Here is an 18,386-nt window from a genome sequence, read left to right as displayed (position 1 = left end):
CCCATGATGGACATGTCATCTAAGGAATGGGAGGGGGAGTTCAAATGGCTCGCGACTGGGAGGTGCAATTGTTTATTGCGAACCGAGCGGAGGTGTTCGGCAAAGCGGTCCCCAAGCCTCCGCTTGGTTTCCCCAATGTAGAGAAAGCCAAATGGGTACAGTGAATACAATATGCCACATTGGCAGATGTGCAGGTGAACATAATCTTAATGTGGAAAGTCATCCTGGGGCCTGGGATGCGGGCGAGAGAGGAGGTGTGGGGGCAAGTGCAGCACTTCCTGTGGTTGGAGGGGAAGGTGCCAGGTGTGGTGGGGTTGGAGGGGAGTGTGGAGCAGACAAGGGAATCACAGAGAGAGTGGTCTCTCTGGAAGGCAGACAAGGGTGGGGATGGAAAGATGTCTTGGGTGGTGGGGACGGCACTCCGCCCACCACCGACGGAACTCTGCCCACCACTGCAAACCATTTTAACTCCCCTTCCCATTCCTTACACGACATGTCCATCCTGGGCCTCCTGCAGTGCCACAATGATGCCACCCAAAGGTTGCAGGAACAGCAACTCATATTCCGCTTGGGAACCCTGCAGCCCAATGGTATCAATGTGGACTTCACAAGCTTCAAAATCTCCCCTTCCCCCACTGCAGCCCAAAACCAGCCCAGCTCGTCCCCTCCCCCCCACTGAATCCCAAAACCAGCCCAGCTCGTCCCTGCCTCCGTAACCTGTTCTTCCTCTCACCTATCCCCTCCTCCCACCTCAAGCCGCACCTCCATTTCCCACCTACTAACCTCATCCCGCCTCCTTGACCTGTCCATCCTCCCCGGACTGACCTATCCCCTCTCCACATATACTCTCCTCTCCACCTATCTTCTCCTCTATTCATCTTCGGTCCACCTCCCCCTCTCTCCCTATTTATTTCAGAACCTTCTGCCCATTCCCCTCTTCTGATGAAGGGTCTAGGCCTGAAACATCAGCTTTTGTGCTCCTGACATGATGCTTGGCCTGCTGTGTTCATCCAGCTCCACACTTTGTTATCTTGGACTCTCTAGCATCTGTAGTTCCCATTATCATTGTGCAGACCCTGCCACTTCAACTTCCTCCTGGAACTTATCATCAGACAGCTGTCTGTAACACAAATGGTTTGACACTCAGTACAATCTGCCTTGGAATATACAAAAGAGTAAATTCCTCATGAGGCCCAAGGACCAATTTCAATTTAGTATCAGGCCTCTTGGTCTAGGCATGCCCGGCCTAGTTCGTCCCACTTTTCCCTCATCCGTGTCATTAATTCTGTGTTGTGAAAAATGTCGGATTTTGTAGAGATGTCTTGACAACACAATTTGCCATGTTCGACCAGAATAAGTATTGTCTATCCCAACCCTCCATTTTCTAACTTTCTGACCAATTATCGATATATCACACCAGGCTTTCTCTGATTCTGCGTACTTTCACTTTTTACTAATAATCTCTTGTATGGAAACTCCTCTGAAAATCTGTCAAGACATCATCCACTATGTTAGAAACTGTCCCAAATTATGCACTAGATTCATTCGTGATTTACCACCAACCCCATGAAATTTGGTGGCAGCCTGCAGTATGGCACGTGGCCTTTCAGACTGGTTTTCTCATTTTGAAATACAAATACAGTGGGAAAGCAGAAGTGGACAGGGGAAGTTTGAGTTACAAAATAATGTTTCCATAGAAGTCTTTCTCCAAAATTTAGAATCCGGTCACCTTTTCAATCTTTTCAATATCTATAAGGTTCTGTCTCCTGCTGTATAGTCAGAGATTTAGAATGTAAACCTTTTATTACCACTGCTGTATCTTTCTCTCCCTCCTTTAATCTATGAGCCTGACTATGTTTGTTGCTGGTAAATGGTTAACAGTTCGAACCGATCAGCTTCTAAACAAAAATCACCTATTTCTTTGTTCTTTTCTTCATTCATTACATTTAACTATTTAAAAGTTACAACCCAAGCCCTTTCCCGTGATGCTTGAATAACGTGCTTCAATTTTCCTTAACATTCAGTCTTTATTGTCAAATTGAAGGGTTATCTATTAATCATAATTTTTTCCCATTAATTTATAGCGCATGTCCTCAGGAGTGTAACTTTTACTGGATGCATGGAAGAAAAACGTCCATATTTCTATGGAATACAATTTCTCATGAATGTAGCTCAACATAAATCAGCATACATCAATTGGGATAAATTTAACAGGAAGGCATGACAAAGCTTCATGTAAGATCAATGAGTTTTATGGCAACAAAAGATTGTACTGCTATATTCTGGTACTGAAAGCCATCTTGGGATTTTAATTACACCTGCAACAAAAGTCTGGCTAATGGTGCTGCCTCAAATTTAAAAGCAACATCATAAACCATATTGCTTCCTACTACAAAGCTTGCCTTTTCATTCGGTTTTATGTGAAATGTCAGTGGACTTCTACCACTTTTCTATCACCTGAAGAACTAACTATCTTATCAGGATGTTTTAGTCAGGCAGAAGAAGTTATCAATTCAAGTGAGTAAAAGCTAGCCTGATTATAGAGAATGTATAGAGAGAATAATTTTTATTTTTATTACTGCAATGAAAAGCAAAGGAGTAGTAAATGTAAGTAACACTTAAGACCATGGCTATAAACCTTGTGACTTCACCTTCAAAACCACATTATTCAATTGAGTTTACAATCTTTCACAACTAGCACCACCAACGCTAATGCTATTAGAGTGATCCTTTTATAATGTGTATATGAGGCAGCAACTTAAAGAGAGCAGGATTACAGCATTCTTGCTGAGTAAATTGGACATTATCAATAGGTAGTCTGCTGGGGATGTGAGGATTGATGTGGCTTTGCATTAGAACAGAAAGTCTACTGTTGCATCACCAGCTCTGAGTTTAACAGGATCACAATGCCACCACAATGAATACAAAATAACTCTTTCTGTTGAAAGTAAAGGTACTATACAAACGGCAATTACCTGATCCAGAATAGCATTTAGTCTATTTAGTTCACAGTCTATTAAATATCTTCTTTCTTGTCTTTTGTCCATTTCCTCAAAGATTCTTCTATATTCCATCACATCAGTGATGCTTCCAACTGATTTTGCTGTAACTTGCCAGTTATTCTGAACGGCAGCTTCCATGATAACCTGAAGGATGGAATATCCTGACAAAAGAAAAGAAACATACATTTAAGAATGAAGCACTGAATTATTTCTGAAGATGGATTTTATAGAGATTGTTATTTGGTAGTTTGCAACACTTTCCAGTTGTATCCTTTGAGCCGGTCGAAGCTGCTGAACCCAATCTCGCAGAACATTTTTGTTTACAATGTCAAATGCTCCAGGTTTTGTTGAAGAGCTTTACTCCAGATTTGTGCTGCACATCACTGAACAAATATCTTGGTTGGTCAAAATGAGAGCTTTGTACTGTAAAGCAAACCTAAGGCTTTCCACTGGATTTGAGTTCAGAGACATGTATCATCTAGGCGTAGGTTAATTGCGTGCTTAACAGAATGCCGAAATTTGGGCATTAGCAAGTTGCGCTCAACATTTTTATGTCAGAGTCTCCTTCACCTTTTACAGCCGTCCATTAAACCCCTCGGACTGAACAAGTTTCAACGTATAAAAATGGCCATCTCTGCACGTCTGACATGAAACTATCTTTCATTTTTGCTTATTAAAAACCAAAAGAACTGCGAATGCCCTAAATCAGAACTGAGTTCTGAGAAAGGGTCACTGGACCTGAAACGTTAACTCTCTTTTTCCTTCACAGATTCTGTCAGACTTGCTGAGCTTTCACAGCAATTTTGTTTTTGTTTCATTTATGCTAGTTCAGAGAGTTTTACCAATTTATGTTCTGGATCCTTGTTAAAAGACTGGCACTGGACAACCTCTTCTTCTCTACCTGAATGTCATCTTTATTTTCTGTTTGTGGCAGAAATGTTGTCGCACAAAAGGAGACCATTTGGCCCGTAATGCCTGTACCAGCACATGAAGTTACTTAATGACAATCTCCTGCTTTATTCCCACACTGTATCTATCCAATAATTATCCAATTCCCTCCTGAATGTCTCAATGTCAGACCAGTAATTAAAGCATAGAGCTTAATTTCATGCCTTTTTTCAGATTGTTGCAGTTCGCTGTGAATTTTTTTGAGGGATACTTACCGCAGGGGCCAGTGAGATTTATCAAGTTTCTTATCGAATGTATCTCACTAACTCATCTCAGTGCTGTCCCTCACTCCTGATTCCATCCCCATTTTACCAGGAATCACTTCCAGAATAATTCACCATTCAGCAGTTATTTGCTAAAACGTTTGCACCCTTCACTCCCGCACCATGTTTAAAAGCTAGCTGTGCACCTGGAAAACAGTCAGTCCAGAGCTGTCCTGCATGTTTCCTGACATTTGGCTCACAACATGTAGGCAGTATGTGGGCAGGGACCCAAAGTTCCTGCTGGATGGGTGAGGTACTGGTGAGTGCAATACGGGTCAGTGCAGTCTCAGCCATCTGGAGGAATGCCAAGCACCTTAAGAAGGTGGTCAATGAACTAATGCATTCCACCAGCATAAATGCCACAATCTTCTCTCTGATACCTCACACTTGTCCTATCTCTACTACTGTTCCCACATCCCACCAAGGCTCATGCTCTACACTCTCACCAATATCTCCTACATCTTTCCTCACTCATTCTCATCCACCCCAACCCTTGACACCGCTCTCATTGCATACCCTCTGTGCTGCCTACTCACTTGCGAGGTACACCTCTCCACCTTCACCAAAAATACCATCTGTGCCACACACTTTCAACTCCCGTAATACCTTCTCTGCTATCTCTCATTCCAGGAGGCAAACAGCCCACAATGGGGTATCAAAGAAAAGATGGGTAGTGGGCTGCCTGAAATTCAGCCCTTCTCTCCTTATATGAGAGAATCCTGACTCTGAATGCCCCGAGTGGCTGACTGATTATGTTTAAGGCCCTGAATTGATATTAGAGTCTGCCCATGACTTAATGTACCTGCGCTGATTTCCATGTTGAGAAAATTTTACAGCCAGCTTGTTTGTCATGTTCAATAAGATAGGAAGCTTAGTATTAATGAGGTAAGGTGTGTCATTAGTAAGGTGTTTAATAAGCTATAATCTGCCTTAATTGGGAACTGTTGCTGTTTGGTGAGAAACTTGTCACACTGCTTAGAAAAAGCATACAAATGCAATGAGATGCTCCCAATATTGAGATTAGCCTCACACGACGTGTCATCCAATTCTGAAACATATTTCAGCTCAGCCTATGTCATGCACAATCCTATAGGATTCAATCCATAGTTTTGTTTTCAATCTGGATTGCTATGAATAAAGTGCGTCTTCTCATTGTTCCACTGAGTTATTAAGATTGTTTTCAAGTTAATAGCTCTTTAAAAGAAAATAATAGCATATACAAGCTCTTGACATTCTTTATTAAAGTACGGCTCTACCTCTCACATTTTGTGATTTTCCTGGTACACAAATACCAATAATAATAATTTATGCGATTATAATGCAAGTAGCTCCCAGAACTATTAAATGTGAGTACAACTGTATGATACTAATATTAGAGTAAATATGTGATAATTATAAAACAGAGTACAGACAGCTAAAACTGCAATCCTGTAACAATAAATTAATGGTAATTGCAGCCTACACTCAGCAATGATATGATACGCTGAATATTAGCACTGCAATTGAATTCAGAGATCAAATTTAACATTCTATTGCTATCCCATTCATCAATTCCTTCACTATTCCAAACCAATGCGGACACTTTTCCCTCTCCGATATTCATCTGTAAATTTAACAATTCATTAAGATCAGTATAGCAGTCATTCTCTACAAAGGACAACATTTTCTCAGAGTGGTATTTGCAAGGTGCTAAATCTCCAGGAACTCCACACCTACGTCCATGACACCACCCACGCCCTCCACCTCCTCCAGGACTTCCAATTCCCTGGCCCTCAACACCTCATTTTGACCATGGGCGTCCAGTCCTTATACACCTGTATTCCACATGCAGATGGTCTCAAGGCCCTCCGCTTCTTCCTGTCCCACAGGCCTGACCAGTCCCCCTCCACCGACACCCTCATCCGCCTAGCCGAACTCGTCCTCACCCTCAACAACTTCTCTTTCGATTCCTACCACTTCCTACAGACTAAGGGGGTGGCCATGGGCACCCGCATGGGCCCCAGCTATGCCTGCCTCTTTATAGGTTACGTGGAACAGTCCCTCTTCCACACCTACACAGGCCCCAAACCCCACCTCTTCCTCCGTTACACTGATGACTGTATCGGTGCCGCCTCTTGCTCCCCAGAGGAGCTCGAACAGTTCATCCACTTCACCAACACCTTCCACCCCAACCTTCAGTTCACCTGCGCCATCTCCAGCACATCCCTTACCTTCCTGGACCTCTCAGTCTCCATCTCAGGCAACCAGCTTGTAACTGATGTCCATTTCAAGTCCACCGACTCCCACAGCTACCTAGAATACACCTCCTCCCACCCACCCTCCTGCAAAAATTCCATCCCCTATTCCCAATTCCTCCGCCTCCGCCGCATCTGCTCCCACGATGACGCATTCGACTCCCACACATCCCAGATGTCCAAGTTCTTCAAGGACCGCAACTTTCCCCCCACAGTGGTCGAGAACGCCCTTGACCGCGTCTCCCGCATTTCCCGCAACACATCCCTCACACCCCGCCCCCGCCACAACCGCCCAAAGAGGATCCCCCTCGTTCTCACACACCACCCCACCAACCTCCGGATACAACGCATCATCCTCCGACACTTCCGCCATCTACAATCTGATCCCACCACCCAAGACATTTTTCCATCCCCAACCTTGTTTGCCTTCCGGAGAGACCACTCTCTCCGTGACTCCCTTGTTTGCTCCACACTGCCCTCCAACCCCACCACACCCGGCACCTTCCCCTGCAACCGCAGGAAATGCTACACTTGCCCCCACACCTCCTCCCTCACCCCTATCCCAGGCCCCAAGATGACTTTCCATATTAAGCAGAGGTTCACCTGCACATCTGCCAATGTGGTATACTGCATCCACTGTACTCGGTGTGGCTTCCTCTACATTGGGGAAACCAAGCGGAGGCTTGGGGACCGCTTTGCAGAACACCTCCGCTCGGTTCGCAACAAACAACTGCACCTCCCAGTCGCAAATCATTTCCACTCTCCCTCCCATTCCTTAGATGACATGTCCATCATGGGCCTCCTGCAGTGCCACAATGATGCCACCTGAAGGTTGGAGGAACAGCAACTCATATTCCGCTTGGGAACCCTGCAGCCCAATGGTATCAATGTGGACTTCACCAGCTTCAAAATCTCCCCTTCTCCCACTGCATCCCAAAACCAGCCCAGTTCGTCCCTCCCCCCACTGCACCACACAACCAGCCCAGCTCTTCCCCTCCACCCACTGCATCCCAAAACCAGTCCAACCTGTCTCTTCCTCCCTAATTTGTTCTTCCTCTCACCCATCCCTTCCTCCCACCGCAAGCTGCACCTGCATCTCCTACCTACTAACCTCATCCCACCTCCTTGACCTGTCCGTCTTCCCTGGACTGACCTATCTCCTCCCTACCTCCCCACCTATACTCTCCTCTCCACCTATCTTCTTCTCTCTCCATCTTCGGTCTGCCTCCCCCTCTCTCCCTATTTATTCCAGAACCCTCACCCCATCCCCCTTTCTGATGAAGGGTCTAGGCCCGAAACGTCAGCTTTTGTGCTCCTGGGATGCTGCTTGGCCTGCTGTGTTCATCCAGCCTCACATTTTATTATCTTGGATTCTCCAGCATCTGCAGTTCCCATTATCACTCCTAAAAATCAGATCAGATTAAGATCCCCACACAATTTAGCTCTCCTTTGTGTTTCTCCCAACTAGGTTCTGAAGTGAACAGGAAATTCCCTTAGATCTGGTCAAGACTGTTTTAAGCTTTAATTCAGTATTTAAAGAGCCAGGGCACCAGTTCTCCGATTGGTCAGTGATTCACCAGGCTCTCCAAAGTGAGTGCACTGTGGGAAGGACTACTGAGTGAAACTGACAAGCTGAAGCCTTTCAATAGTTACAGTGAAGAGCTTCAGCCATAGTCAGGGTGCTGTTCAAAGCACTTACTTTCTCAGTGCTATTGCTGTTTGAAAGGTGGTAGTCACTGCAGTGCTGACATACAGAAGACTATATGTGCCAATGACTGGAAGATTGAATAAAATAACACATTTCCCTGGCTATTCATACTAAACAGAGTACAGATTGACCTCAACTGGCCTATGTTTGAAAAACTGCAAAAAACCAGGTCTACTGTTAAATGTGAATCCGTAATTGAACCACACTGGCTGAACAACTTCGAGTGTGCTAATAACTACACGAACAGCCAATTTCAGTTAAGCAGTCAAGCTTGTAATATGGTTCATTTCCACTTTCTAGATTTGGCATGTATTCATGCAACAACCTGTTCTATGCAAACAAAATGAATATGTGTAATCCTTGCACCAATTCAGATTATGCGATGCCTGTGATTCCCCATTGCTTTCTCCATGTGAATGCCTTTCTTAATCAGTCAACCTGACAACCAATCAACACAACTTTTACCTGTGGTAGCATTTAATCTGTTACTGCCATTCTACAGGCAGTAAATTTAAAAACTACATTATGAATTACATTTTTAAAAATTGTTCTTATGTCATCTGAACTTCCCTTGTTAAACAATATCCTAGAAGTTACCGTTGATCAAAAACTGACCCAGACGGACCCCAGTGATTTCACAACTAATGGATTAGATCTCAGCTCTGCAGTCCTGCAACATCCAGTCATGAAAGGTAGTGGACAATTAAACAACTCATCAAAGAAGGATGCTCTACAAATATCCCAATTTTGAAGATGAGGGTCTCTAGCACATCCTCACAAAAGACAAGGCAGAGCATTTGCAACCATCTTCAGCCAGAGATGATGAATAAATGAACTATCCCTGTGTCCTCTCAAAATACGCAGCATCACAATTATCAGTCTTTAGTTAATTCGGTTTACTTTATGTGATGTCAAGAAACTGCTGCTAGCATTGGATACTGCAAAGATTATTGGCTCTGACAACGTTGCATCAGGAATATTAAAGGCTTGTGCGCAGAATTTACAATGCCCTAACTAATCTGTTCAAAAACATCTACCGGGCAATGCTGTACATGCTGTACACAAACAGCAGGACAAACTCAGCCAACTATCACCCTGTCATCTACACCTGAGCAATAACAAACAATGGAAAATGCCATCAACAAGGCTATTATGGCGAATTAGCTTTATTGTTACATGAACCCAAATGAGTGCAGCGAAGAGTTTACGGTCGTCACAATATAGATACGTAAGATCAAATTCTTAGGAGACAAAGAAAAAGTTAGAAAAGTAAAGAAGTAGTCCAGCATTATAGTCGTAGGAATAAATAAGAAAAATAAAGATGTAAAAAGTTCAGAAGATCAATCTTTCTGACCCTGCTCATGCCAGCACCTAGCCTCAAGGGAGAACTCTACCATCTCACTGCCACCTGTGCCAGACCCACCAATATCAGAGTCAGACCTCTTTAGGCACCATGTGATGCTTACTCAACAATAATTTACCAATTCATGTTCAGTTTGGGTTCCATCAGAACTCTTCAGCTTCTTACCTTATCATACCCATGATCTAAAGGTGGACAAATGATCTGAATTCAATTCAAGAGGTGAGCATATGTGACTGCTCTTGCTATTAAGGCATTATCTGACTAAAAGTGTGGCACTGAGGAGCACCATCAAAACCCCAAGGTAATTAGGAGATCAGGAGGAAAACATTCCGTTGGCTGGAGACAGGATGTGCTGTTGCAGTTATACAGGGCCTTGGTGAGACCACACCTGGAATACTGTGTGCAGTTTTGGTCTCCTTTTCTGCAGAAGGATGCTCTTGCTCTTGAGGGAGTGCAGCGAAGGTTCATCAGGCTGAGTCTAGGGATGGTGGGGCTGACATATGAGGAGAGATTGACTAGATTGGGATTGTTTTCACTAGAATTCAGAGCGTGGGATCTCAGAGCGCGGATCATTCTGACAGGACTGGACAGGGTAGATGCAGAGTGGATGTTCTCAATGGTGGGTATGTCCAAAATGTGGGGTCTCAGTATGAGGATTTGGGATAGACGATTTAGGACAGAGACGAAGAGACATTTCTTCACCCAAGGAATGGTTAGCCTGTGGTATTCATTACCACAGGCTGTAGTTGACGCCAAAACATTGAATGTATTCAAGAGGCGACTGGATATAGCATGTGGAGTGTATGGTATCAAATGTTACGGAGAGAAAGCAGGATTAGGCTATTGAGTTAGACGATCAACAATGATCGTGAAGAACAGTGGAACAGGCTCGAAGGGCTGAACGGCTTCCTCCTGGTTCTATCTTCTATGTTTCTCTACTGAGCAGGAAATAAGCTGGTTCATGTTGTTGGATGCCCATCAACACAATTCCAAGACATTTCTGCATAAGTTCCTCAGGATAGTGTCTTGCACCCAAGATTTTCAGCTGATTTATTAATGATAATCCTTCCATCATAAATTAAAAGTGAGGATGTTCGCTGATGATTGTGCATTGTTCAGCACCATTTACCACTCCTCCGACACTGAGCAATTCATACTGATACACGGTGAATGCTGAGCTTGGGCTGGACTATGGCCAGTAACATTCAAATCATGGAAATGCCAGCAATGATGACCTCCAACAAGAGAAAATCTAACTATCTCCCATTTTACAGTCAATGGCATGATCAGCGCTGAATCCTTCATCATCAGTATGATGGAGGTTATCATTGAGCAGAAACGGAACCTGACTAGCCATATTAATAACATTGTTGTCAAAGCAGATCTAATCTTAGGAATTCTGACTGAATAACTGAACTTCTGAGTCCTCCTAAGTCTGTCCACCATCTACAAGGCACAAGTCTGGTCTAATCCACTTGCCCAGTTGGGTGGAGCTTCAAATAGACTCAAGAAGCTCGACAGCATTCTGAACAAAGAAGCCTACATGATTAGAACGATCCTCCTCTCTAAACATTCAGTCAATCCACTGCACATGTCCAATAGCAACAGTGTGTACCACTGACAGATACACTGCAGTGACTCACTGCTTCAAAAACACCTTTGAAACACATGACCTGAACCACATAAAAGGACAAAGTCAGCAGATACACCATTGCTTGCAATTTTCCCTCCTGGCAACACACCGTCTTTATGTGGAACTATGTTGCTGTTTCTTCAGTGTCACTGGATTAAAATCCTGGAACCGACTTCCTAAAAACACTATGGGTATAGGTGCATCCCAAGGAACACAATTAGCTTAGAAGGCAGCTCGCCACGACCTTTCCAAGGGCAACTAGAGCTGTGTAATAAATGCTAGTCTAGTTGCCAATGCCTACATCCTCAGAATGAAGGATAAAAATGCTCCCATTGTGAAAGATCTGAGAACGAGAGTCATAGATTTCAAATTACTGGCAAAAGAACTACGAGAAAATTTTTTGTCAGACAGCGAGTTCTTAGTCTGGAGTGCACTGCCTGGAGGTGGATGGCAGAATCAACTAAAGCACTCAAAAAAGAATTAAGCTACATCAGGGAAGGAAGAATGGGCTCAGTTATGTGTAGAAGGTGAGAGAATGACATTAAATGTGCATTGTAACAGTTAAAGATCATGTGAGGCCTTTTCTTTGTTTCATTCCAGCTGTATTGGAGTGGTTGTACAGTCAGTGGGAAAGGTAGTTTTGTTCTCTGATAGGGCAACACTTCTTGGGAGTTCAGGAGAATGTCAGACTAATAACTTCTGTGTTAGCAAGCGAGTTTATTATTCTTTTCCTCTCACCTCCCTATAAACAGCCATATTATGAGAGGGGTGAGCAGAGTGTTAAACTCACTCTTCATAACAATGAATAAAAAACTAATAGCATTCAGCAATCAATACTGCCAAACTGTTTTTACTAAAAACGTCTAAGTGGAAGCATAATACTATGGTTTTAGAGTATCTTCAAAATAATGCTTCTTCAAAATAATTCTATAGATCCTTTAACAATCCTTTAACCAGAGGACAAATAGCAGACTGGAAAAGGGAACGGCAACATAGTCGGTGCAATACTAATGTCTTAGACAAATTATGGGTCTTCAATCTAGTCCTTTTTGAGCCAACCTGATGCTTAACTAGGGGGCTTGTTTAATGGCCTTAAGTCGAGGCTTCAGATATTTTCTTGGAAGAATCAATTAGTTAAAATATTGTACACTTATTATAACTGTTGATAACAGTCTAGATTTAAAACGCACTGGCTAGATATTAATCCTGTGTTATTAGTATTCCACGATTGTTTGCAACACAGATATGACTGGCATTAAGGAACGCATGACTGGGTCTGACTTAGTAGGCAAATGTGGACCATTTATGAGGAGTAAAATAGCTTTCTTTTAATCACCTGGAATGCTTTTTAAATACACAGCTGGAGTCCTGGCTCAAAGGGATAAAACTGTAGCTGTCGGAAGAGGATGTGAGCATTTAAAAGACGATACAATAGAACTCAGCAGTACAGTGTTAATATTTGTCCAGCCTTATTATTATCTTGCAGGCAGAAAAACATAAAACTGAGAGAATTGGTTACTCTCCTTTTAGGCCATCCATTAGTGATTCATTTATGTAGTATAAAGAAAGAAATCTCTGAATTATTGCAATGAAAAGAGCTCACGGTTATAGGTGCCACATTGTGTCCGAGTATTGTCATTCCCCCTCTGGAGAATTTCAGAAGAACTGAAGATCCTCTTTCTCTATTATTGCCAGTTAAAGGTCACTAAAGTGAAATGAATGCTGCCGATGAATCACAGAACAAACCCTATCCTGAACTTGACACTGTTTCCTGTAGTCTGTGTTTGACAGGTCATTGGATACAGAATGTAAAGAATTGAAAGGTCACGACAGTGCTGGGGTGTCACTATCAGTGATGTGTTAACTGAGAGATGGATGATCCAAAAGACTGACAAAGATTGCAAAGCCCTTTAAACATTATTGATCTGTGCTTATTTTTCAAAGTGACATATAGCACAGTTGGTTATATAGTTAAACGAGTGGGCACTATTACGGTAGCTTATGGAAGTAAGGGTACTTAATTCCAAAACTTCAGAGGTTGAAGTTCAGTGGCAGCAGAGCACAGTGCTGCAACTGAGTACATGCTACATCTGACAGTAAAATACATGAAATTGCCTCCAAGAGCAAAAAAGGACAAATGTGTTAAAATATTGAAATATAAGAGGACGTCTGTCAGTATCTGAGAGAGAAAAGTAAACAAACATGTCTGGGAGATTCTTTCACCAATACTGAATAATGGTGTTTATCTCAAACCATAGTCTATCGTCTCCACCCCTACTGCTGATGGTTTTGTTGACTGTCAGCATTTGCAACTTTATCTTTTTAATTCAACGATTCTGTTTTTGGAGCCTTTCATCCTTCATTTTGACGGCTGCCTATACACGAAAGGAGTGTATTTACATGTTTTTAAGCTAATTTTTGAATTGCTAGATGCAAAATGACTTTCATTTATTTTCAGTTTCTTGAAGATAAAAAGTAAGCTATCAGGACAGTAACATTTTAATAGCTGTGTTACTTAATTTTTTTAAATCAAAGTCCATTTGAGAGGATCTTTTACCCTTATTTATATTTTCACTCTCCACTCAGATTGAGCTGAGATTCAAATCCAAAGAAGGAAAGGGTCTCCCAAGAGAAAGTGAGGCATGTCTCAATTTTTCTTGACCGATATTACAAGCAGTATATATTTACAAACAAAAATAGAAATTGCTGGGAAAACTCAGCAGGTCTGAAGCATCTGTGGAGAAATAGCAGAGTTAATGCTTCAGGTCCAGTGATTCTTCTTCAGTACAACTAACAAGGGCTTATTGTAATAGCTCTGAAGAAGGGTCACTGGACCCAAAACGTTAATGCTGCTTTCTCTTCACAGATGCTACCAGACCTGCTGAGTCTTTTTTCCAGCAATTTCTAATTTTGTTTCTGATTTCCAGCATCGGCAGTTTTTTTTTTCATTACTTCCAAAATGTCTCTCGTGTACTGACTAAAGTGAGGGGCGTTCCCCCATGGATTTTTATCAGCAATTTGTCAACAGTGTGAATGGATAAAGCTACCTATTATTTAACTGTTGGATATTTCACCAAAAGTATAGACACAATATTAATATGTCATTTTTGTAGCTGATTGGTTTTCTGAATATGGAGGGTATGCTCTGGACAAGTGAATATTGAACTATTATGTCAGATCAGCATGCGTTAAAATTATGTACATACTCAACAACTTAAAAAAAAATTAAGTTGAAGTATGATATTGGACGTTGATTTTAGCAAAACCTTTTTGATCAGGCGATGTCATGGAATGTATCCGGTGTAAAAGAAATTGCACAAAGTATTCCAAGAACTAAAATTACCCAGGACATGAGAAAGAAAATAACAATAGTGCAATTATGTGAACTGCATAAGCTTGCACTAAAAATACATTATAAAGACGTACTTTAGTGCCAACTGAACCTCCTTATGGTACAGAGAGAATAACTAATCATACCTCAAATTCATTAAGTAGTAGTTTATGAAGCTTGTAAGAGATTTTTCCACAATTCTGCTAAATTGAATTGTAAAGTTTAACCAATACCAGCTTCGTGCTTACAACACTCCACGGGGAAATGTCTTTCAATTCAGTCAGTACATTGAGATATTTTGAAAATGTACACTGTTTGTAATATAGATCAAAAACTCAAACATGCTCTCACTTTCTCTCGGGAGGCATTTTGCTGTTTAGATTTGAATTGTAATTAAGTTAAGGCTGTGGGCTATATGCAAGACTTGCAATCAGTACTAGCATTGCAACTCTGAATCATGCCAGTGATTATGCACGAACTGTTGGGTGATTTAGAACAAGACCTCCTCCATAAAAAACAATTCAAAATTAATTACATTGCCAGTATCATGCTATTTGGTTTGTGTTTTGATGTGAGATCTTAATTTCAGATGGTGCTCAGCACCTTATTGATATTGCTATTTTCCCATCTACAGAATTTAAAAGCTTTTTTTAACTGAAATGTAAACAAAAGGCTACAGCCTACCAGACAGCATACCTTTAGCGAGTGGAGTAGAACTGGAAGCCATTAAAGGAGAAAACTACTAAGCTGTTATTTTCCTTTTTAAAGAATATTTTTCACAAAAAAAATGTCTGGTTTCAAAACTCATGATAAATGTACATTCAGTGAAGTAGCACTTTTTCAAGCTAAGACATTAGTAAGCACATCAGAGTGAAGCAAAATAATTGGAAAAGATGAGGCAGAAGGCAGGGCTGTGAGAGTATTACACAAACTAATTGTCAGTAGTACTGCATGAAAGCATCTTTTGTTTTCCTGATTTTTTTTCTGAAAATTCTTTGGTATATTTTGTTGCAGTAAAGAATATTATTGCCTTGATGATCGTGCTGGCTGGGAACATCTCCTAAATTTAATAATTTAGGACAGAATGGGAATACCCAAGACTGGAAGAGACCATGGTGATCTAATGGTTTAAGTGATGCACAGCTAAAGTGACAGAATCACTCAACCACTCCCAAGTTAATGCATGCACTCACTCATATTAATTTAACTCTTCCTACAACACCAGACCTACTTACCCCTCCCAGCCAGTTCACCGATCATGTGATCAGTTGGCAAACAAATCAATTTCGTTGAACAAAATCACACTGAAAATCTATTAATGAAGATGCTCAATTGTAATACAAATGTTTTTATCTGCATTTTTTGTCTGCTTTTGTTCTGAGGTTGTGAGGTTCTTTACTGTGTTATATAATTGTATGGACAGAGTGTCAGCCCGATCATCATTTGTAACTAGACAAAATGTGGCAGGTTGTTTAACAAAACACGCAGTCAAAAAATGATTATGCCCTCATTTATTGTTCGTAACAATATTGATTGTCGCTCGAGTTCAACAGGATATTACATCTATTATACTGCTGATATTGGCACTACAGATTTGTTAGGTAAAGGCAGAGAGATGCACTATAGAAAATGGAATCAAACCCAAAAATAAAACAAAATAGAAAATTCTACAATAAATTGACCTGAGCTTGTACATTACAGTTGTTAGCATCACAAATGCTTAGGCCGAGCTGAGATCAGCTAGTTTAGCATGTAGCAAGGACAGGTTGTGAGCCTTTTCTGACATCAGATAAATCATTGATCACCCAAAGATAGTGCCACGCAATCACTGACATTCCACACTAGTAAGTCCAGTATCGTAGGGAGAATTGAATTAATATCAATGAGTGCATGCATTAACTTGGGGGTGGTTGAGTGATCCTGCCACTTTAGCTGTGCGTCAGTTAAGTCCATTGGATCATAATGGTCCCTTTCATTCTTATATATTCCTATGCTGTCTTAAATTATTGAGTTTTGGAGATGTTCCCAGCCAGCACAATCATCAAAGCAATAATATTCATTGCCGAAATAAAGATATACTGAAGCATTTCAGAAAAAAAACATTCAAGAGGAGCACAATGGCTCAGTGGTTAGCACTGCTGCTTCACAGCGCCAGGGACCTGGGTTCAGTTTCACCTTTGGGCAACTGCCTGTGTGGAGTTTGCACATTCTTCCTGTGTCTGTGTGGTTTCGGCTGGGTGATCTGGTTTCCTCCCACATTACAAAGATGTGCAGGTTAGGTGAATTGGCCATGCTAAATTGCCCATGGTGTCTAGGGATATGTAAATTAGCTGGATTAACCATGGGAATCATAGGGAGATGGATGTGTGTGGGATGGTCTTCTGAGGGGCAGCATGAATTTGTTGGGCTGATTGGCCTGTTTCCACGCTATAGGGATTCTACGAAAAAAAGAACAGGAAGACAAGAGATGTTTTAGTACAGTACTACGGACACAATTAACTTGTGTAATACCCTCACAGACCAACCTCCTACATCATCTTTTCTAACTATTTTGCCACACTATCTTTTGTAGGATAAGTGGACAAAATACTGAAGGGAGAAGCAAGCAGCAATAAAGGGATTATAACTTCATCTTTTGAATACTAGTAGGAGATTGGGCTCAGCAACATGGGGCCAGATGTGACAAAGGTTAGAACACTACAGCATGCAGGATATTGTGAATAACAACATCTCGAGCCTTCTGCCCCATTTTATTTCCCAGCAATAATCACCCTGCCAGCAAGCAATTTGTGAAAACTTCTAATGGGGTGAATGCAGAGTTGCTTTTAATTGTAATGACCTTCCCTCATAATGACCTTCTCCTTAAGGGATCTGTGTTTTCAGATATTGAAGAAAAGCCACCCTTAAAGTATTCAAAGAGGAAATAACAGCGAGCAGCGTTGGAAGCAGTACTACATGATTCAATTTCATGCCATTCAAGCAATTTTATACACATTTTGGGTAATTTGTAATTTAAAGTAGAAACTCTACCCCAATTTATTGAAGATAATTCTCTTATATTGCTTGTCAAAGCCTAGAAACAAGTCTTTTCTGGCATAAATGGCTCATCCCCAGGCACTGAGAGCTGCAAGAGAGAGTGAGAGGTCATATGTTTATTCAACTAAGAAATGTCAAAAAAAGGCAAAATTGGATTTTTCAGGAACCACAAAATGAATGATAGTGAATCAGATGCCTTTCTACACTCTGACCTCATGGGAAAAGAAAATTGGACAATGCACAACCAGGCGATCAAACTGCTATTATATGTCTTGTGAGTCTGCATAAGCCCTCCGAAGGGTCTGCAGAAATATGTTAATGAAGGCAGACATAACGAGCCTGGATGACTATGTTCAGAAAGATCTGGTCTGAATGCAACAAAACCAATGGTATTTAAAGTTATCAATGGAGGTCTCTATGAAGAAAGGCAATTTAAAAAAAAACACTGTGGAACCAGGAGCATCTCGATGATTCTCTCAGCAAAACTGGATGGTGAAGATTGTCAATGTCCACAGTACCCATTTATTGTTCCATGTCTAGCTCCACCATCTCTAATGAGTGCTATTCTTCTCCTAGTTGCTCTGTCATTTTGACTTCTTTCCTCAGTTACCATTCCTCCTTGATCATTTACTCTTTAACACTCTTGGTCCTTCCTGGATCCTCTTTTCCCCTTTCCAATTATTACCAATGCCCCACCAATCCCCATCTCTAAAATCTACCTGCAACAACTTGAAATCTTAGTTAGTGATCATTCCAGCAGGAGTCGTAACTGACCTCTGGTATGAGCTCGCAGGACAGCAGTTGAGCCTGTACTGTGTCTGTATTGAAATGACTGTAAGATGGATGCCTATTGTGACTTCCTGATGGT

The 18,386-nt window shown here is 41.6% G+C and overlaps 1 protein-coding gene across 9 annotated transcripts in view; it reads right to left on the bottom strand.

The window, feature by feature from the left end:
- LOC125458672 (glutamate receptor 3-like) overlaps positions 1 to 18,386 on the bottom strand; it is a 384,493-nt gene that overhangs the window by 215,436 nt on the left and 150,671 nt on the right. For all 9 annotated transcript variants that reach the window (XR_009446706.1, XR_009446707.1, XM_059651391.1 and 6 more), the window contains exon 4: positions 2,976 to 3,163. Coding sequence is in view for 7 of the 9 variants with exons in the window: in XM_059651391.1 (XP_059507374.1) it covers positions 2,976 to 3,163 (188 nt within the window). In the remaining 2 variants the exon portion in view is untranslated. The remainder of the gene's footprint in view (positions 1 to 2,975; positions 3,164 to 18,386) is intronic.

Source organism: Stegostoma tigrinum, chromosome 15 (assembly GCF_030684315.1).
Source record: "Stegostoma tigrinum isolate sSteTig4 chromosome 15, sSteTig4.hap1, whole genome shotgun sequence".
In the NCBI taxonomy this organism is placed as follows: Eukaryota; Metazoa; Chordata; class Chondrichthyes; order Orectolobiformes; family Stegostomatidae; genus Stegostoma; species Stegostoma tigrinum.
The sequence above is the reverse complement of the archived record's forward strand: the minus strand, read 5'-3'. Positions and strand labels throughout refer to the sequence as shown.